General features: G+C 38.5%; 1 protein-coding gene across 1 annotated transcript in view; it reads right to left on the bottom strand.

Annotated features, from left to right (window-relative positions):
* The window catches only part of TTC17 (tetratricopeptide repeat domain 17), a 55,507-nt gene that overhangs the window by 3,608 nt on the left and 29,919 nt on the right, over nucleotides 1-21,980 (bottom strand). Inside the window, exons 17-23 of the mRNA XM_032692517.1 lie at nucleotides 7,597-7,767; nucleotides 6,996-7,246; nucleotides 6,250-6,415; nucleotides 3,779-3,899; nucleotides 3,291-3,450; nucleotides 2,720-2,803; nucleotides 946-1,065 (exon numbers count right to left, since the gene is read on the bottom strand). Of these exons, the coding sequence (XP_032548408.1) occupies nucleotides 946-1,065; nucleotides 2,720-2,803; nucleotides 3,291-3,450; nucleotides 3,779-3,899; nucleotides 6,250-6,415; nucleotides 6,996-7,246; nucleotides 7,597-7,767 (1,073 nt within the window). The remainder of the gene's footprint in view (nucleotides 1-945; nucleotides 1,066-2,719; nucleotides 2,804-3,290; nucleotides 3,451-3,778; nucleotides 3,900-6,249; nucleotides 6,416-6,995; nucleotides 7,247-7,596; nucleotides 7,768-21,980) is intronic.

Here is a 21,980-nt window from a genome sequence, read left to right as displayed (position 1 = left end):
GGACAACGCAAAGATAGAGACTCATAGGAGACATACACACGATATGCAGTGGGGATGTGCATTTCTTAGTTGAGGTATTTCTACTGTAAATAGCTAACTCCTCCTAATAATATCCTGAAAGTGTAAATTACTTTGACTCCCAATTTTCAGAGAAGGGTTGAAGACCAAGATTCAAAAAGGAGTATACATTTTGCAATGCTGCACAATTTGTCACTCAGGTCCCAAAGGAAAATTTACAACGTGTAGTAAGGAGCCTATGCATTTATCAGTTTGCAAGGGAGAGCTTGGTGTATAAGAATAGACATTATAATGCTCAGCACAGCACGTGGCAAGGTGAAGAGTACAAAGCACTTCAGCCAACTGAAACATTAAACAGAAGATGATATCCAAAGTACTGCCTTTTTTGAGTGAAGTACAGAACTGCTGCCCAAAGTCAAGCAATAGTGTCTAGTTGAGATTCACACCCTAAATGCTTAAGATTTAGGCATTTAAGTAATTCCTTTAGATATCACCTCCTATCCTCTTTAAAAGCACAACCAGAAGACATACCCCTCTTTAAAAGCACAACCAGAAATATACTGCCTATATCTTGGGTTAGAAAACTTGTCTAGACAAAGGCCGATTAAGACTCACAGTCCTACGTAGCAAGAGGAGTTCAAGCCCAGAAAGCCCAGAGAGGTGTCAAACCCACTAAACTGTAGGAAACACTACTGAACCTTTTCTGCAGTTATCTTTGGTTTTTGCTTGTTTGTTTTTTTTAAGAGACAGTCCGTAACAAACAGGTGGTGAAAGTCTTGAGGTTTCACCTCAACTAGCTAATACCTAATACCTTATAGACAGTTGATAAAGTGTCTATAATTGTTGGTCTTAAAAATAATCTGTGAAAGCTCTGTTGCGACAAGCAAAACATTATTTCATCTGAGTAGTGGCCACACGCATACACACCTTCATGTGATGGGGTGCATAGTGCAATGCTTGCCGTAAACAATCAATTGCCTTCTTTCCTTGGCCTTTCACCCTCCAGTAAAGAGCTGCCATGCTAGAGAGGACCCATGAAGTCTGATTCTGGCAAAAGAAGAACATGAAAAACTGTCATGTAAACACCTGTAGCGAATAGTCTTACCTTTCACTCTTCAAATTAATTTGTTATACTGAGGTAGAGGGTGTTACACTTAAAAATGGCATTAAACTATTCCAAAGCAACAAAAGGTTTCTTATCTGACAACACATATGCAATAACCAGGTAAATGAGACTGCCAAATGAAACACAAGTTCTAAATGCAATGTCATTTTCTTCGGAAAGGAATACCAGTTGAACAGCTTTCAGCAGCCACAACAGCTTCTAACCAGCTGTCTGATGCTGAGCATCTAGATGTGTATACACGTTAGCCAACATGAAGGAAAAAACTCAGTTAAATTAGCTGATTGGACTTGTAGGCTCCCTGCAGTCATTGGAAAGAGAAAGGATGCCCTGGGATGCAGCTCAGACCAGACGCCTGACAAAGCTCAATGGGTAACCTTTGGTGCCTCTAGCTGGCTGACTCCCATGCCCTGTGCTACAAAGGAAAATACTACGTGCTTGAATTCTGTGGACTCAGACACAGTAAATGAATGTTTATGCTCACATATGCAATTACATAAGTAGCCATCTTGATTTGTTTGATTAGCTCTTGTGAATACTGAATGAGATTGGTAGACAGAAGAACTGCATTTTATTTCCAACACAGCCAACACCGAGAATTCTGTTTCTAGTCTCTGCACTAAATTTTCAGCTTATTTGGATAAAGCTTGCTGTCTGCAGGGGAAAGTAGCACTTAAAGAGAAAAAGCTACCATACATCTAAAGTGAAAAGAGACTAAGTCTTGTAACATGAAGACAAGAGTAACATCTTTACTTTCTGGGAATGGACAAAGCTATATTGGCCTCAGTTTCAAAGCATAGTAAGGTTGGTCCTCAGACAGCTTTCAGAAGAATAGGCTAGGGGCACCAAACTGGTTTGACTGAGACCTCTTTTCTACAGTAGACTGGGATATTCTCCCTACTAGTTGTAAACACAGAACAGCAATCCCTACATCTCTATCTACTTTGTAGATCCTGGGAAAAATCACGACCCTAATCACCTCATCCTAAGGTGCTCAACTGAGGTCCTCAGCAGCCTTTAGCCATAGAGCTTGGTTTTCTCTGGGGACAACAGGAAGTGCAGCCCTGCACATGGTACCACACCTCTGCCTGAACACATCTGACACTTCAGCCCAACACTGGATGAGGTAAAAGAAGCAGACTGAAACAGCAGGAAGCTGTCTGACTGCGGAATGCCAGAAGCATCACTGGAGAGGTGAGACATGGCTTAACTCAACTTTCCATAAGCTCCAAGTCAACGTAGCATAAAAAGAAAGAAGAGGGCTGAGAACTGTTGAAATAGTTTAATATATCAATAATCAGCAATGCTGTTCACTACAGGGCAGGAAAGCCTGGAAAATCTGACAAGCTTAACTTTCAGTAGAGAGATATGGAAGACACTTGATGGTGTAAGCACAGGATATACCTCAACAGAATACCTGTGAGGGCATTACAGATGCTAAATAGACACAAATCTCTAGTCCAAGTACTAATATGTTCCTTGCCTGAGATTTCACACAAATGATTTGAGATCAGATTGACCACTACATCAGTCATTAGCAGTAAGCCCAGACTTCTCATTTATATTGTTTACACATACCTTTTCCAAAGCTTTGGCTATTCGAGTACCAACTTGTTCTAGTGACTGGGGTGAGTACTGGTCTTTGCCAAGATTCTGTAGCACCTGTGGAAGAGGAAGTACAAGTGCTTACATGCTGGTACCTAGTAAGACATGTCTCTTGTTTGTTGGTTGCTTTTTTACCCAGCCTTTTACAAATGCTGTCACCTGCTTCAACCTAAACATCACTGTCTATCTTGAGTTAATACTATCTGTATCATCACACAGTGTTATAATTCCATGGCACTGAATACTAAGCAGCTAGAAGTTCTAAGTATGCTGACTTGGACTTTTCTTTCACTTATTTATCCACCAAGAGCTATAAATACAGAGACACTAACGGTGTTTTAGGATTTCCCTCAGACCAGACTGTAGATGGTTGGGAAAATATTCTGGTAACATTTGTTGGTTGCTGGTTTATTGTTCTTACAGTTTTATCTGGGCATTAATTCACTGAAAGTCACCTCTGGAGACAGGACACTGAACTAAATGTGCCCTGAATCTGCCATGGTGTGGCAGCATTTTTGTGTGTCAGCCTTCAACTCTGGCATACCTCTTTCAGTTGACTTTCTCCAGTGTAATGCAAGCTGGCCCGACTAGAGACACCTTGCAGGTGGTCCAAAGTATGCATACTGGCTGGTAGGTTTGGGTTACAAAGGGGTTCCATGGCTGGTTCTTGCAGCTGTGTGGCAAAATCAATGTGTTCTGTAATGCTACAAATGTCATAAAACAAGCTGAATTAGTTAAGAGAAGAAAACAGAATAGTCATTACAAAGTTCTCTAGTGAAAGTAAACTGCTCAGAACCGGGCAGAATCTCATTTGAGAAGCTCAAGAGGCAAGAGAAAGTGGATCTTCCATCTGCACTTGCACTTTTCTTTGCAAGTCTATTGATGAAATACCACATAATGTTTTCAAACTTCTTTGAAATCCTGAAAGTTCTTTCTTGCTATCAAAATCTTCACTTTATGCACACTGAAGGCCATGTAACTGTCTTGCTTTGCGTAAGTAACTAATTTAAGGCTCATATACAAGATACTTACTCAATGTTTTTAGCAGAAACAGCAAGCCATGTGCTGGCTACAGCTGTAAGCTCTACCCTGCGAAGCTTCAGGCATTCATCAGGACTTGGCCAGCCAAGGCTACGATAGTCCCGCCTTTTTCCTTGAGAAAGTAAAACAAAAAGAGAAAAAACTTTCTGGAGGCAGAAGACATTATACTTCAGTACGATGATTTATAAAATACTTTATACCAGTGGATACACTCCCTGCATTATAAAAGTCACCATCTTGCAGTCATTTCTTTAAGAACATTTCTGAACCTAAATGGACTGAACGGAACTTGTAGGATGCAAAGACAGAACCAGATGTACGCAAGACAGCTTAGGAGATGGAGTTTCAAAACCTGTTTCATACACTTTTCCAAAACTACAGATTAAAACAACTGCCACCTCTTGGTTACAGGTATTATCTCTACTTAAATGTCCTTAAAAAAAATTCATAACTGAGTCATCATTTATATCTACAGTTACAGTTAAAATGAATAAAAGTTGTTTGGTCTATCTTTTGACAATCCCAGGTGAAAGACACTGTGCTTTCTGTTCAATGAGTATTGTTTAAGAGAGTCAGTGGCTTTTACTGCATTTTACACTCAAGACAGCAACATTTCTGAAACTATTAAACAATTAAACCTTAGCCCTCCCACTTTTCAGAAAAGTTAAGCAAGGCAGGGAAAGGTTAAATAACTTGCTTTATGTTAACAAACAGATCACCAGGAGAAAGAAGAACATGATCTTCACATCTGAACCAAAGCCTACTGAAATCTCCCATTCCCTTCCATTTGGTGGATACTGTAGCAAGTCCAAGGAATCAAGCCTGTGTTAAATGTTAGGAAACATTTTCCTCTCATATAAGAAACATCCAAACTATTTGGAACATAAAAAAAAAAAATCCCAGTACCAGTAGATTTGCACAGTGGGAAGCCAAGTTTAACACCGTGCCAATCTACCAGCTACGCAGAAAGTGTACTTATTTCTAGTTACCCGAAATTTTGCCCATTTGGATGCAAATCCTATTTCTCATACAAGTTATAGTAAGCCACTTCACCATAATTTTGCAAAATAACAAAGATGTTCGTAATACCATGTATTTTGTAAAGCATTGTGATAAAAGGAAAATTAATTTTGAGATACACTAGGAAACTTCAGAGAGAAATGATCCGTTCTCATCACCACCACTGTGAACTATCTGTGAGTTCTTACTGGTACGAATAGCAAAATTCAGCAAGCGGTATGGAAGCGCTGTAGAGACAGGTCAATAGTCTGGGAGGTAGTCAAACACAGGAGAGATACCATAATTTCCTTGTTCTACCAAGAAGTCCCCAAGTGACCTTCAATATGTTACTTAAATGTTGGTGATTTAGTTCTTGCAAAGAGGATGTCAGCAGATCCTGCCTCACAGGAATGTTAGGAAGGTAACTACTCTCCAACAGAGGGATGCTGTGTAATAAATCCACAAAAGTAGCTTGGACGGAAAGAAGATAAATACTGAGGAAAGGACAGGTGTGTGCTCACAGATGATAGTCTGTTTTCATGTAATCCTTCCCCCTACTTCAAATATTTAATTCAATAACCTACATTTGTCAGTTGCTAAAAAAGGAGCTTGTTAAAGTTTTCATGTAAAAGCCTTCAAAATGTGAAACCACTTTCCAGGTCATCAAATCATCAAGGACTAAGATGTACTGTAGAAATATTTTTCCTTACACAGTCCTACAACATTAAGATTTTAGCTCCATTGAAAGATAAGACAAAAAGCATGGGGGCCAATTACTTGGGTTTTATTCTTGGGCACCACATTAATAGATTAGTCTCCAATTCCTGTTACTCAGCGAGCAAAAACTCCACTTCTCTTTCCAAATCTCATCTATGTTGGTGCAAAACTCTACCTTTCTGTAGCTCCAGTATTCTGGAAGACAGTCTCTAAGTTTTCTTTTATAATATCACCAAAAAATTACAGCAGAACACTTATTTTTATTTATTTCATTTTTATTAGACCAAGCTCCAAGCTTTCTGCTTTTTGTCTTTGAGTTGTATGTCTTATGTTTAGTCAATAATGAGTCCAAGCTCGTATTCTGCATCCTGATAAACTAACTTCTCTGCTCATTCAGTTTTATCGAAAGATATCATTAAAACCCCCTCTCTCTTTTACTACTTCTACTCACAGTATTTACCCCTTTCATTCTCCACTCTTACCACTCGACCCCCAGAAGTTTTGGGGAATTAACTAGAAAGTTTTCATTCAATAAATAAAGTTATGCTGCACTTCATCAAGAAGGTGCAGAGGGAGGAGATTTCTTATTTTCCTGTGTACTCATACAGAAGGTACATTTCACTACATAGTCTTTGTGATGATTATTTTTAGTAATAAATCAGTGTAATATAAAAGCTGCAAAGGAAATAAGCCATAGTAATACAAAAGCTGCAAATGATTCACTTTCTCTAGAAGCACGAGGTTACCTATTGGTCCAGGAGAAGGTATCTTTGGTCCACTGATCTCTAGTGCAGTTTGGTAAAAGTTTTCATTTTCTCCATTAGTCCCTTCTTCCACAGTTCTCCCAGCTGGCTCCTGGAGATCCAGGCTTTCAGCTTTGGGTTTCTTTAAACGTTTGACCTGAAAAGTGATCTATCAAAAGAACAGTATTAGCAAGGTTAACAGTAAGAAACACCATGGATGTTATCAGCTCCAATACATTACTTATTTTAGCCCAAAGATGTTGCAGATTTCCTTCCCTCCCCATGTTAACCCATTCTATAAGTCTGATCCCTTACAGTGCATCATGCCATGCACACAAAAATTCTTATCTCTAACATTACAGAAAACCAATTTAACTGCTGGAGAACTGAAAGGCATTTTTCATTACGTATTTTACTTGTAACATGATGACAACAGGTATTTTCTTGTTTTCGTGCTAATCAGAACTTCTACTTAGAATCTTCTTTCCTTTGCAACTGTGAGCAAGAAGGTTGAAGGCATCCAGCATCATTCTACACCTAAGCTCTTGCTGCTGATTATCAGCACTTATATGATTCCAGTTGGTGATGGATTAAAACTACTTGTTCATTTTACACAAGCTATCAACCATATCTTTTAGGCCCATAGGGAGAGTTCATGTATCTCCCAGTGTTAAACTCCCTGAACTGTCCTTATCTTTCCTCCGCAATAGTTAGTTAGTACAAGACTTCGTAAACTCATTCAAACTTACCCATTCAGCTTCATCATCATCACCACAGTCCCCAAAACAGGAGCTAGCCAGTCCATCCTGAGATCCCTTCTTCAGGACCCGGATTCCCTGCAAGTCCATCCGATGACCTTTTACCTCCAGTGCCCCTTCAAAAGCTTCCTGAGGCCAAGAATTTTCAAACTCATCCACCAAAGCCAGCATCTCTTCAGACATCTGATCATCTTCTAAACCCTCTACTCCTTCTGAACCATTGCTTTCTGCTGTTACTGCGTCTAAGAGGGAATATCACAAAAATTAAAAATTATTTTCCTTGTGCTTTCACAAATTGTATAAAAATAATCTTTTTTCTGCTGCCTGACTTTTCCACTCGCACAAACCAAGTAACACTGACTATTCACTGCACACTGCAAACAGAACTAGAGAATGCAGACTTCCCTACTCCAAATAGGCATCCATGTTATGCAGGGAGAAGAACAATGAACAGAAGGAAACCAGTTTAGGGTTACTTGTTATGTAGGTAGAGGGGGGGAAAACATAGCTTCTTGGAGGAAGACAAGAAGATTTCTGAAAAATCTAGAAACCAATTAATTTGCCAGCACTGATTTTGTAAGGCTGAACTTACTTTCCAGCCTCAAGAAGGAGGGATCCCTTGCTGAACTCTGAGTAAGGACTTGCAGATCTTCTGTACCTCCCTCAGAGTGTCCTTCTGTCACTGCTGTAACTGACTCATAGTGGTCGTCAAAGTATTTCTCCTTGCCATAACTGCCATCTGTATTTTTCTCATGACAGTGGTCTGAAAGAGAAAAATTACTGATAAACCATGCACGAATGCTCCTCCTGGACACAAGCACAGAAGCTGTACAGTGGAAGCTACTGTCTTCTAGTTTTCTACATATGGATTGAAAGAATAATTCTACAAGGTATTAAAAACTTAAGTCAGTGGTTAAAAAGTTGATCTGCTTATTGATAAGGAAGATCATGTAAAACAGTTACAGGAAACTAAACTATTAGGTATATGCTGTGAACTACCAATGAAAGAAAAAAATCAGCTATCTTTCAAGGGAAGGTTGCACAGTACGTCAAAAATTACTGTGCGCTGGAAGCCAGTTCAATGAGCACTCCCAAGGCATATTTCTAGTGACAATGCCCCATATGTGGGGATTGCCTGCCATATGAACTTCACTTAAGACACCACAATGCTCACCATGCTTATGTGCAAGAGAAAAAGGGTGAAGGCAGACTGGTCTGGGATTGCCAGACTGATCTTCAATGCCAGCAACACAGTATGTTGGCACGACTAGCTCATTAAACAGACAGACAAAAGCTATGAGTATTAATATGTGCTAAAAATCGGAAGTTTATTCAGCCGAAAATTTAAGCTCTATAATTCTGTGGTCAGCATACAAGCTCACATTCCACCAAATGCAAAGATCTAGGAATAACATTGGAAAAAATCCAAAGGTAGAGTCAGTAATGAGCAGAAACAGGAAAAAAGCGCAAACTTGCAACATTAGCCTTTGAGCATTCTTCAGTGCCACACTCTTAAGCCTTCAGAGGGTGACCACCTGAAACTTTGTAGCAATATTTTTGATATTAAATACATTTTAACTACAGATCTCAGTTTTCTAATAATAACTACTTGCCAGTCTTCCAGGGCAAGAGGTGTTTAGGGAGCTGCTCCCCCAGCCGGCCTGCAGAGCTAATGACATGATTCTCCACACACTTGAGAGGCTGGGAGCTGCCCCAAACCCCACAGCACAACTATGGGGCTGAGACGCAGATCGGGCACCTACCTCTTATCACGAGGGAAGCTTGTCACCACTGAGAAAAATATAATTCACGTACAAAGCTACTACTCTCAAACAGCCCCCTTCCTTTATTTCAATCACTTGTGAGTGAAAATAGCATACATATATAAATGAATTAAGAAGTGCACAGCGAAAAAAAGAAAACTTAACGCAAGATTCTCAAGTATGTTCCCTATTCTACCCTCCTGAATGCAAATGGTATTGCTCCATGCATATGGAAAGGATTATTTTTTCAACAAGCAGCATAAACTATCAGGAATGTTAATAAAGTAGATCAGACTCCTTTCCACTTCACATTACAATACCATTTTAGGTCTCACTTTTTTATCAGGCCAGAGGGATGACAGGATGGTTCTAACTCTCATGTAAGGGTAACAACCTGTTCCACCACTTCTCTGCAAAGTGAAACTACAGCTTTTAGCTGTTTGCTCTCTGCTTTTGCTTCTGGGAACACTCAGGAGGCATCATTGGAGGAGAAACAGACCAGTGTCTCCTGACATGGGGGATGTGCATGTGACCAAAATAAAAAAAATAAAACTATATTCATAAACCCTCTGGGAAAACTATTTCTTGTCCTACCTTTTCTGCTGTATATAAAAAGTCAAATAATGTTATGAGTAAATATATAAAACTCTTCTAACATCTGCCATACAGTTATACTCAGCCTTTCCTACTCTATCAGTCATTAATTCTTTCTTCAATCCCCTCTCCACCTCTCCCATTCTGTCAGTAAAAAATTAATTGCTTTCATTAAAAAAATAAAACAACCACTTCAATATATGGAGATCCTCATGTTTAGTTTATGAGAAATGGTGTGCACAGAACTCTAAAGCTGAAACTAGTCCCCCTGCCTGACAGTACACCAGCCTGATTTTAATGCAAGTCAGGTGCTTCTCAGTAATGTGATGACCACAATTCCCTTTGCTGAAGGTCTGCTCATCATTAGTATAAAGAAAAAAGCAAAGGGGCTGAAAACCAGACAACTATTTTAAATTGAAATAAAAATGCCAAAAAGGAAAAAAAAAGCTGGAAATTACAAGCAGAAGGAAAAAAATAATGGCACTTACAATTTTACTTAACATCAACTCTGTTAGTATTAATTTACAAACACTGATGGCTAAAAACAGACTAGATGGCTGTACTGGCTTTCTTGGGATCTGAGAGCTGCTATATATAGAAACCTGAGTGACCTAATTTTTTCAAATTGCTGCTTTCAGTTGTCTGACGTTGCTGAAGAAAAAAATGCTGGCTGAAAAACCAATGGAAGTTGAAGATCTCTGATGACTGTACCATGAAGCTGTTGGTACTGAAAAACTGCAAGTCAGAACTTCACAGCTTGTATCTATCAGCCAGATGCCTGAAGCCCAACAGGGAAGACCACCAGGTAGGAGTGTGAGACCAGTAAGGGAACAACACAGATCCAAACTCTAGGCACATTCACTGTCTGCAGAGCATTGTTGTATCACTCCAATACTTACAGCACCTCAGCCATGCGAAGGACAAACGTGACTGCTGACCTACAAACGCTCAGCCATATATTATTAATATTTCACACATATTCTGGTTGTCTGAATCTGCACATGTGAATTTTAGGTGTAAAGTCCTGACACAATGATACTGCAGCCACAAAAATTTGAAGTCTAAAACTTCTACATATTACTTGATCAATTCAGCTTACTCTATCTTGAAAATTTACTGGAGAAGGATCGCTTTCTTGCTCATTTATTTTTCTGAGAGTAGCTGTTGCCACTTTTCCTATTGATTCTGCAGAGGTAAGAAAGCTCAGAGGGAAGTGGATCAGAGTCTGTCCTACCTTTAGTATTATGAGACCTGGTCACCACGTTCCAGGAAGTGAAACAAAAATGATATAGTGATGATACAAAACAAGTGTCTGGGCCTTTATTGAAGTGATGGAAATAACACAAATAGACTGACTGTGCCAGGCTAATACAGAAATTGGCAGAAAAAACCCCATAAAGCAGTTCTTAACTTAGAAGGCAAATCTTTTGGAGAAAACAAGCAAATACAAACTCTGAAGCATTGAGTCCCTGGAGATCAAAAGCAGAACACACTATTACATACTAAAGGACTCTATTTCCTATAGTGTTGTAAGTTGTAATTTTTTGGGGCCAATGTGAACACACTTGTACAGCATTAGCAAAGAATAAATTTTAAATGTAGAAAAGATCTGCTACATCATCCATCCCATCTAATATCAACCACTTCTGTGATTTTGAGAACCCCTCTTGAATGTCCACTGAAGCTGTGGTACCTGCTGCAGCTGGTACAGCTAAAAAACCCTAAACAGAAAGTCAGGTTTAAGTTCTTCTTTAGGAACACAATAATTCCAAAAGCTTAAGTTGAAAGCCACTTAGCATAAAGAGAGAAGCACCCAGAGTGTTCTCATCTGTCACAAGGAAGGAGAAATATTAGAAAGGAGAAGTGATGCAGTAACTGATGGTGAAGACTTGTGCCATCTATGAATGGATAACAAATACTTATTCTGTGACTTAATGTGGCAACATTTGGAAACAATTAGGAACTTCCCTTATTACACATGAACTTTTCTGGTGCTGGGTTTTTTTGTCTGAAGAGCAAACTTCTGTTAATTTAGATCCTCAGACTGAAAGCCACTTACCTTAAGCAAGGAAAGAAATGTGAGAAGTATGGAAAAGAGGAAAGATGAACAAACAACACCCCCAGTGTATCACATGGAAGTGCTGAACCCTGAGTAAGCTCTTGAAAGTAATCAAACCTCACCATTAAAGTGGGCATTGACTGTTTTAAAAATCCAAATTAACTGCCACTGTAGGTGTTTGGCTCTTGTGGTACATCTGGCAGAGAGAATGAGGCATCACTAAATATTTTCACTGTTTGATTCCTATATATCAACTTAAGACAGATGATTTGGTGTCATCAATAGTACTGGAAATAAGAACAAAATTATCTCCAAGTGTCTTTGGACAGAGTTTTTAGTGACATTTTGTTCTTTGTCAGTGCAGAGCTTGCAAAATAGGACATTCCTAACTCCACCATCTATGTTCCAACACAGCAGGTTTATGAAAATTATTGGCTTCTAACTTCTTATGATATGCAGACTAATTCCCTTAAAAATTTTTTTGGTACGTATTTAGAGATTACGGTGACAGAATAATGCTTCAGTAATTTTAAATTTAGGTACTGATTTTTTTTTCCTACCACTTGGAATAAGCAGAGCTGGATTACCTCCTGATTGATTACAAGAGTCAAGGACTATTGCGGTAGTCATTGACTTGCATTAGGTTAGGCAAGTTATCCAGAGATATGTGTCACTTAAATGATTTGCCTCTTTACAGTTAAACACAGCAAAGAGAGAACTGTACTTAGTGCAGATGTAAGTCAGCCTAATACTTGAGTTGTCAGAGCACAGAACAAACTGAAACCAAGCTGCTAACAGGAGTTATTAACTCCGTATTTTTTTTATGCATACTTTAAACTAGTATTCCCCACACTGAAATTCAGTAAAGGTGTAAAGGTATGTGTTTTTTTTTTTTAAAGCAGGAATTACATATCACTGATCTCAATGGAAATAAGTTTCAACTCCTGCATGCAGATGAATAGTCTCATCTACAGACACCTCAGAAGCAGTGCATCATAAGCAGCCGCCTTTTTACTTTTGCTAGTCACTGGTTACACAGATGCATAGACACACAAGTCAAAGTGGGTGGTATACTACCACTTTACACAGGAAAATGCATAACAATTAATGCTGCTCACAGGTCATGTGAAAAATTTAGGTGTGCTCACTGCTTGGGTAACACTGCATATTTACAATGAGGCTAAAATATTTATTGTAGAAATCAAACAAAACAAGCACATTGTCACCCATCACTTTTATAGGACAAGTGCTTCATGTGACAGGCAATAAAATTTAGCAGGATTTACAAAATAATCTAGAATGAGTGAAATCACCTACTAGAACCTTTTTGTGCATTTAAAACTACTGGGATCTCAATCATCAAAATTTGGGCTAAACTAGCACCTGAAGAACTGTCTTACTTTCTGCACCACAGTGACTTCACCGCAATATGACATTAACAAGCTCGGGTAGTGTTACAGGGAAGGGCTGTTTGGGAGACCACCCTTTAGACAACATATAAAACATGAGCTTTGACTTTCATGGCAATGTTAACACTGGTGATTAACACACTGCATACTCTAATTACCTTGATCTTTCAAGGTGAACATGATAATTTCCTAGAGATCTTCTGAGATATTAACAGCAACCATGTTATTCCAATCACATATGAACAGATATTTGATTGCAAAACATTTGCTAAGGGAAAAAAAAAATCTATGCCACTTATTTTGAGATGAGTTCTAAAAGCAACAGGATGAGAAGTAACTAGAGATCTATCTTTAGCAGCTATTGCTGCTCTGCTTCCCTTTATCATAAATTAACGTGGTATTATTAAGATTTTGCTCTAAAATTAATGCATTCCTTTTCTGTTTTCCTGAAAAAAGACATATTTATACTTCAAAATGAATCTCATGACTGAGCTCTGAAAGCATAAACTGGAGAACACTTATGATGAACAGGATTGCCATAAAAAATGTTACAGAAACGTCACAAACTGTAACTGCTGAACAGCAAGACAGCACTGTATTCCAGAAGCAATACCAAAGGAAATCAGCTGCTTTCCACACACACAAGCATAAAAAAATACAACTAAAGAATTCTCACTTCATTTTTAGGGGAAAATGATCAACAAAGTGACAAATAGAGCAGAAAAGTAAAAGGAAAAGAAAACTAGAAGTTCTTAATTACAATTACCTGGCTATGCAATACTGACCTGTGAATGTTTGACAGGTCTGTATTTAGCTCAAGAGCAATACACAAGCTCTACTACATATTCACTGTGCATTACAGGACCCAGGAAGGTTACAAAGCAAATGGGCAACCCACATCTGCAGAAGCATAAAACAGTTCAAAGCCTTCTAGTGGACTTGAAAAGCCAACCAGCCCACCCAGTGGTCAGTTTTACTCTCTCTGAACCCAAAAGTATCACCGCTGCTTTCAACAAGGCATGACAAGGCTCCACCACAGTAATATGAGTGCACCTCCAGTGTCTTTTACAGTTGTAACATACTGGATAAATAGCTAAAAGGATGTATCTACTATCCACATATCGTTATAGCTTCTATTCTGGAATAACAAAAGACAGATTGCACTAAATTCCCTCTCTGGTCAAGTTAAGTATCAGTATGGGTACAGAGAAAGAATGAGGAGTGTAGTGCCCAAATTTAGATTATGCTTTTGGTGTGGTTCTCCCCACACAGAAACACTGTTCATTTTTAGCTTCTTCCTTTAATATAAACCCTCCTTTGAAAAACTGGAAGTTACAGGACAAAAATAAACATTTTCAAAGAACAGGACAAACTGCAACTGAAAAAGCTAAGTATAGAAAACAAATAATGAAAAGCAAAATGAAGTATTTCAAAATCTGATTTCCCCAAATCCTCCCCTAGATGGTCAGTGGCCCTTTTTCAAAGATCATGAGGTGCATGCTCCAAACAGAGTAGTCAGAAAAGCAGTACAAAACAAGCTTCAGTCTGATGCATAGCAAGCAACAGGATGATAATCCATGTTGTAAAAACTTAGACTGAAGCACACAAAATGAAGCCTGTAAAGTTCTTTCTTTTTTATTATTTATTCCAACAATAGTTTTTCAATTAAGAGGATTATAAGGTAAAACTGTTCTCACTCATAGGGAGTTTTAAAATCTGATTTGTAGCCAATAGATGCCTCTAAATTGGCTTAACTATAGATTTAAAGGTCATCTATTTGTCTCATTACAGTAGTTCTGATTAAACCTTTCAAAACATACAAATGCCAACAAATACATAACCAGATTTCTTGATCATATTGAGAGAAATACCTCACCACTGAGTAACAGACTAGTCCCTGAAGAACAGACACAGAATTTCTCCTAATGATATACAAAGACGTGATAAATAAAACATGGGAAAAAATTAAAAGAGAAAGACAAACCTATTTAAATTAGAAATCAATGCAGTTAAATAAGGGACACGCATGCAAAACATCTTGAAGAATTCAGTAGGCTACTTTATAAGAGCAGAAAATGTCAACCCTCCCCCCCAACAACAGGGAGGGGAAACTCAAAGAGGTTGACTACCTAAAGCCTTCACTCTCCTCCTTCCTCACCACCCACTAAAAAAGGAGCTTGGTTTTTTCATGATGCAAATTGTAGAAGCAGTAACTTGCTCTATGATGCCTGGGAATAGGGCTAAAACATAGAAAGACCTAAACATCTAAATTTAAACCCTCCAGTCCTGTGAGTGGTTAAAAGAAGACTAGAAAATGCCTCTTTCAGAGGATCCCGTTGCTATACATAGAGAAGGAAGGTAAGTAGCCCTCCAGTCTGAATTTCAGCCTGTGCCTCAAGGTAATGAATTTTTTTGTTTATTTTGGGAAAAGAGGGAAAGAAAGCAAGAGAAACAAGCATAGATAAGTTCTGAAGGGAAATGCTTGTCCTCAGTGACTTCTCCTATGTGCCAGATTTTTTTTACTGTAGATAATAGTTACTTATGAATTTCTTAACAATAAACACACGTCCAGAGTACATCACAGTATATCATACTATGAATACTGAATGATCAATATTTAGTACTCTGTACACAACACACTTCTGAAATCTGTTTATTATTAAGCCAAGGAAATTCTCAGTTTAAGGATCACTAGCATATGCAAAGGCAACAATGGCCTTTTTTCTCTCTTTCTAATCTTTCCTCTTTTCCACATATCTCTTATTCTAAACATCATATGTTTTGTAGATCCTGTTAGAGCCTACAGTACCTATGAACTCAAGTTTAAAAAGGACTTTAAGTAAAACAGTAACCTTACTCACGAGAAATAGCATCTGTAGTTGAACTCTATGACAGTAAAGTAACTCCACTGTGGTTTACGATTAGCTTTCCACTTGTATGGGGCTGACACTGTAAAGCCAAGTAAAGGCCTCATGTGTGTGTGTCTTGATTACCACTCTGCCTGTAAGATTTACACCATATACTGGAATTCAAACAGTCTACCACAGGGACTTGATTCCATATTTATTTTGAGGAAGTATTTTGATAGGCCGTATTTATGTTTCTCTGTGTTTCTCTTTACTAGGTTATACTGCTCAACAAGAGCAGATTAATAGTCAGACTTGATCCATGACAATTTATAGATTTGTTTGGGATAGATACCCATGCAGTCTTCATCCCAATTGGCCATCAAAGCAGAGATACTGACACACTCAAACAGAAAACTAATGTGTTAACTGGTCAGGTAGGCATGTCCCTTATTAATCTAAGATAGTTTTTAAGTGCTTGGCAGTTTGTCATACGTTCCATGCAATATCATTAAGCAGCAGAATAGTTGCTGTAAATAAGATCTAAAAAAAAAAATAAATCCTACTTTTGATGAAGTGATGATCAAGAACAGGATTAGTCTTTTCTTGAGTAAGGAATACCTGCAAAAGGTTATGTTTTACAAGAATACTGCCAACCACTCTAGATTAGAATTCAACAGGAAAACACTCTCCTCATACTGCCAGAACAGTACAAAGCCACAGAACAATGACTGCAGAAAGACTAGACATTTTTGGAAGAATGTCCCTGCTCCCCAAAACTGCTGCATTCAAGAAGCTTCAATCTATTCCTCTAGGAAACTCTGAACTGTCCTAGTTTCAGACATTAGTAACCAGAATAGATGATAGATTTAAAGCTTTGAGGACAGTCAGAGCACAACACCAACTCACATGAATTAAGCAACCAACCTTAAAAGGAAAAAACAAATCAATAAAGCAGACAGATTGGGGAAGTTAAGTGCCTGGCACTCTATGGCTCAGCGTGCAGTGCTTATTTCAATCTGAGCACATGGCATTGCATGCTGCTTTGAGACAATCTCAACATGACTCATTACAGGTTGAGGCTACACATCACCACTTTACAAGTCCTCAGATTTAAGCCAAGTGAATACAGGCTTCGAGGTCTTGGCAAATTGCACAATGACACTAAACTATGCATTGTCAGTTCTTCCATGTTTTAACCAACCCATTAATACAGCTCAACTATGAAGATGTTTGTGAAACTACATCTTCCCGGAGATGTAACTGGGGAATTACTGTTGAACATATGCTTTTGTTGAACCTTTTTAAATAGGTCCAGCTCTAGGCAGAGCAGACTATTAAGGTTCAGTAAGAATTTTTAGCAGCTATGTGCAAGTAACTGCCGCTGGCAAACGCAGCCTCCTAAACAGAGAAGAACACAGAGAGTCAAAAATATGTCTCATTTTCTCTACATTCTTGTCACAAAAAAGCACCAAAAACACTGCAGAGAAATGTTAATACATCTGATAACAGAATGTATCAAGTTTTGAAATATTTAGTTGGGAAGAACCTTTTCCCTTCCACTCAACTCCTGACCATTCCCTCCTCCTATATGAACATGTAGCTATTGCTCAAGTAACTGAAGGCTCAAGATAACATATGAGGATGAATCTTTTGCACTATAAAGGCAAATAAAAATGGGAAATGTCATATTATGTTTACTTTAATACTGTACTGCTTTTTCTTCATACTGCATGGTTTTGCATCAGTAACCTCTCACTGAATTCCCCTACAATTCTAAATCCCCTTCCACAGTGCAATTCCCATTTCCTCAGTTACTCCTGCAGCTGAGGCCATAATTTTCTCCTTCCTCATCTGCTAGCCTGATCCCGGGAAAAGACAGAATGGATACAGAACACTAAATATTGCAGGCATACCATTCTTAACAGAGCATGATGCAAAGTGAGGCTGATGACTGTTGGGAGAAGCTGTTAGGTACACTGGCATGCAGAAAATAAGCAGACTAAGCACATAAGCTGCAGACTTTGCATGATGAAAGAAGCTGCAGACCAAATTTCCCCACTAGCATATTTAACACATGCAGAAGAGAATGACACTTGAGCAACAGAGATATACTTAAGAAAGCAGACATTGCTTACAGAAACCTTTAAGATTCATAATGGCTTTCCAGCAAGCAGCAGCTTGGAAGCAATGTGCACAAGCAGCGGGTATACAGCCTTTGGATACTGGTGTAGCTAAAGATGCCATGAACATAGTACCACATTCTTTCATTTTTAAATTTAAGAGTCTTAAATCTATACATCTTTGTATAGTTTTGAGAAGGAAAAATATATGGGGCTTGGAAAGGAAAGACAGGTTTCAATATAAGCTTGGCATAGCGGTATCAGGGCAAGATCCTTCAACTTCTTCAGTCACCCAAGAGACACTAGACAGAGACTTTGCAGGGAAAGATACGATTTATAAAGCAGGCACCAAGGAGTCAAAAGTATCAAAAAACCTGCATCTGGTCAACTATGTTCCAGATCACATCACTAATATTCTAAGATTACTGGAGCTAAGGTGGACTGTAGGAACTGCTGCTTCTCTTACTAGGCTAGTGGTTCAGAAAGAGTAGCACAAGATCGAAAAAATAATTGGGTCACATTATTCCCACAGAGCACATTCTCACATGATTTCTCCAAGATCTCCCAGTCAGAGGCACATCTAACATTTCCTGACACCCCCACTCCCTAGGGATGTTGGGCCTCCATCAGGACAAAAAGAAGTCCTCATTCTCCATTATCTCCCACCCTCCTGCATTCAGTAAGATGTTTTCATTCTACACTAGAATAATTTAACCTCCTCTTACTCCTTTAGCACGGCAGAGCCCAAATATGGTGACCTAGATTCCACTTGTGGGGCACCCACCATATGTCTTAGATGGACTAACACTGTATGACCTCCACTTCCAGAGTTGCTTGACTGCCAGAGGGAGAAAGAATCCAGCTTGATTTTCAGATTCCTGGTAGAACTTGCAGGGTGAACAGCAGGTACATGGGTGCACTCATGTGCATGTATGGGGTAGCAATAAGCAACTGAGTATTTAACTTCAAAGGTTAACACTGATTTTAGAACTACCACTGTTTAGGACAACACCTACTTTATGCTACTATTAAATGACAATGCAAACTATTGCCATGATGTGTTTCTGAGAGCTCTGGCAAGCTGTTCACAGACTTCATAGAATTCTGCTTGTTTAAAAATTCTACTGGCTTTGACTATTCTGTTTATACAGATGAAACTTCCGATAAGGCGACAGAGAGAGCAAAAGCAACAAGAGAAACAAATGGTCACAGATCCTTTTCCTTTCATGAGTATGAACAGATAAATAAGAGTACTAACATATCTGGTATTCTTACTAATTTTCAGGAGCGCTCATGAATTCTGCTTTTACATGATATGGAAATCAAGGAAAAAAAAATCTGAATTTTAAACATACAGCAGTATTTAGTTCAGAATCCCATATAATTGGTATAGATTCCAGCCTTTTGTTTCAACTAAAACAAGATTAAATTCTGAGCTAAGCTAGATATCCTTTGCCCCAAGAGTAAATATCTCCTCTTTCCACCTATGAACGCTGTGATGAGCACTTCTTGGACGAACAAGATACAGCAGTTTGAGAAGAAGGAAACTACTATTATGATAAAAATGTCTAAGAGGACCTCAGGCTACAGGAAATAAAACAAAAATTTAGCAGACTGTTGCTGGGACTATCAAGTCAGTCATAACTTGTAGGGAATAACTGAGTAAGTGAAAGGTACATTTAAAAATGCAAGTATTTCACATCCCTGTGCTTTGACACACTACTGTAAAGAAAATTACACAATCCTTTTCCTTAGTGTTTGTGTATCTGAAATCACTATAGGGAACTTGAGGTGATTGCAGCTGTCAAAATACAGTCAGAGGCTTGTTGATTGATGTGATGTTGATTTCAGGAAGTTATTTAATCTGTCCATAAGCTTATTATTAGAGTTTCAAGCAGTGATTCTCCTTTCAGGTCAACAACTCCTATTAATTTGCTTAAAGGTCATCAGCTTATTAACTTTAACTTGTAAGAACCCCATGATCCCTTTTAAGAGGAAGTACATGAAATGAACCAAGACTACTGACTTCATGTGGCACAGAGTGTTTTTACCACAGGAGGGCACTAAAGCCACACCTAAAGCGGATCCTTACGCTGCCACCGCACACGACAGAACTCAGTCAGAGTAAGAAGGATGATGCACTGCTTTCACAAACACACACCCCCAGTCATAAAAGGATTCAGGTTTCTTGATGGCATGCACATACATTCATAACGTACTCACACTCCCTCTACTTCCAAAAGAGCAGCACAAAGCTTTTTGTAAAAGCACTACCCTGTCAAGGATGAAAGATGGTGAGACCTGAAGCTTGAAACAAGTCGTGCTTCACGTTTTGAATGCCATCGGTCTATTAATAACATTTTATATTTTAGTCTTGTCTAAAAAATGTGAAGTGCATGAGCTCATAACAAATCAGAACTGTTAGTGAGAGGTAGATGCTTACAGTCTGATAAAAATGTTTTGAGTACAAATTACTTCTGCTTGCCCAGGCAACAATTCTGTTTACACATACAAGGAAAAGTCTTATACAACAGCAACTAAAAAATCATCATGTTTCAACAGCCAGCTGATCATCACACTAAAAATATGGTTCTAGTCTTCTGTAACCTTTTTAATAAGGCTTGACTACATCAGAATGTTCACATCAGCCAGTGAAGTGCCACAGGAACAATTCTGTAGCTGGTCAGTCCTCTACAGACCTTATCACACGACAAAAGCTACTTGCAATATTTTAAGCCACGAAAGTGTGCAAGACAAATCTCAGCAATGCATCATTTTAGTATCACACAAAAATGACGCTGGCTTTCTCTACTAGCTTAATAAGCAGCACAAATATTTCATTTCTGCACCTCAGAGGTGACCACGCTTTTCACATTAAGCTTATGCAAGTCTCCTGGTCCTGTTACTTGTGTGTCAGATATGGCTACTCAATTTATTTGTCAAGCAACACAAAGTTTCTGATACTTAACATGCTTCAGGAACTGACTTGCCAGTAACCAACAGTTGATGTAGCAACACCCTTAACACTGCCAAGTCACCTCTAGAAGGACCACCACAGGATAATCCCATAAGAATGAAGTCTTCGAACCATTTTCTCAGGTATTTGGGAATAAGACAGTACGTGGCCTGCTGCTGTAGAGCATCTACATTAGATGCAACTGACTGAACTCCTGCAATTGTCTAAAATACATGTCACAGCTGACAGTGCTGTAATAATTTTTGACACTTCACACACCTACTCCATAAGAAAAAAACCCTACCAAAAACCTCTGTAGATTTAGAAATTCTTTTACAATGAAAACAAACATTTATATAAACTTGAATATAGAAGGCAAAAGTTAAAAAGAAAAATGTTGGTATGAGGTTTTTAATTCCTGTTCTCACATGCATGAAGTGATTTGTGTTTGAAGTATAAATTTTTACCTAGAATGGAGATAAATTACTAAAAAAAAGTACCAGGCAGCAGTACAGACAGGAGCATACAAGCAAGCATCCAACAAGTCAGCATTAGTGTGTCACACTTCCAAAGTTCTGTGCTAACAGCAAACATCCCAACATGTTTGAGAAAATGTCTATTTCACCTATTTGAATAAAACATCGAGCATATACTGTAATCAAAAATCAGACCATAAATTCAGATTCTTGACCCCACATTCCATCCCATGCTAGCATATAATTCCCACTGACCATTTGCTGGATTCTGCCAATGGCTCATGGCAGCAGAGCAAGGAATTCTGTGTCTCGCTAGTTAGTTCAGTTCTCATGAACAGAGGCTTTTGACAGGCGAAGCAAAGACACAGCTATCACATGGGCCTACAACCCAAAGCACAGGCAACCCTACTGCTATTACTTTCAGAAATACTGAATCAATGCTTATCAAAACAAGATATTAAACCAGAGAAAATGTGATATTCCAATTTCTTTGTAAATTTTTTAGCATAACATATCCACCTCAAAGGATATAAATAGTTATGACATGCCATCAAGTACATAATAACAAGAGGACAAACAAAATTCAATATCAGATGTCTCCAAGCAGAAACACATCATCTGAAAGGCTGTGAGAAACTCCTGAAGTAACAATCCAGTGATACTGTGATTGTCAAGCATACTTGGTCCATGTATTTATGAATGTGCTTCATTAGCTCTATCCTATTCAGAAACATGTGTGAAAGTAGTGTT

The sequence above is a fragment of the Chiroxiphia lanceolata genome, chromosome 6 (genome assembly GCF_009829145.1).
Source record: "Chiroxiphia lanceolata isolate bChiLan1 chromosome 6, bChiLan1.pri, whole genome shotgun sequence".
Taxonomy (NCBI): Eukaryota; Metazoa; Chordata; class Aves; order Passeriformes; family Pipridae; genus Chiroxiphia; species Chiroxiphia lanceolata.
The sequence above is the reverse complement of the archived record's forward strand: the minus strand, read 5'-3'. Positions and strand labels throughout refer to the sequence as shown.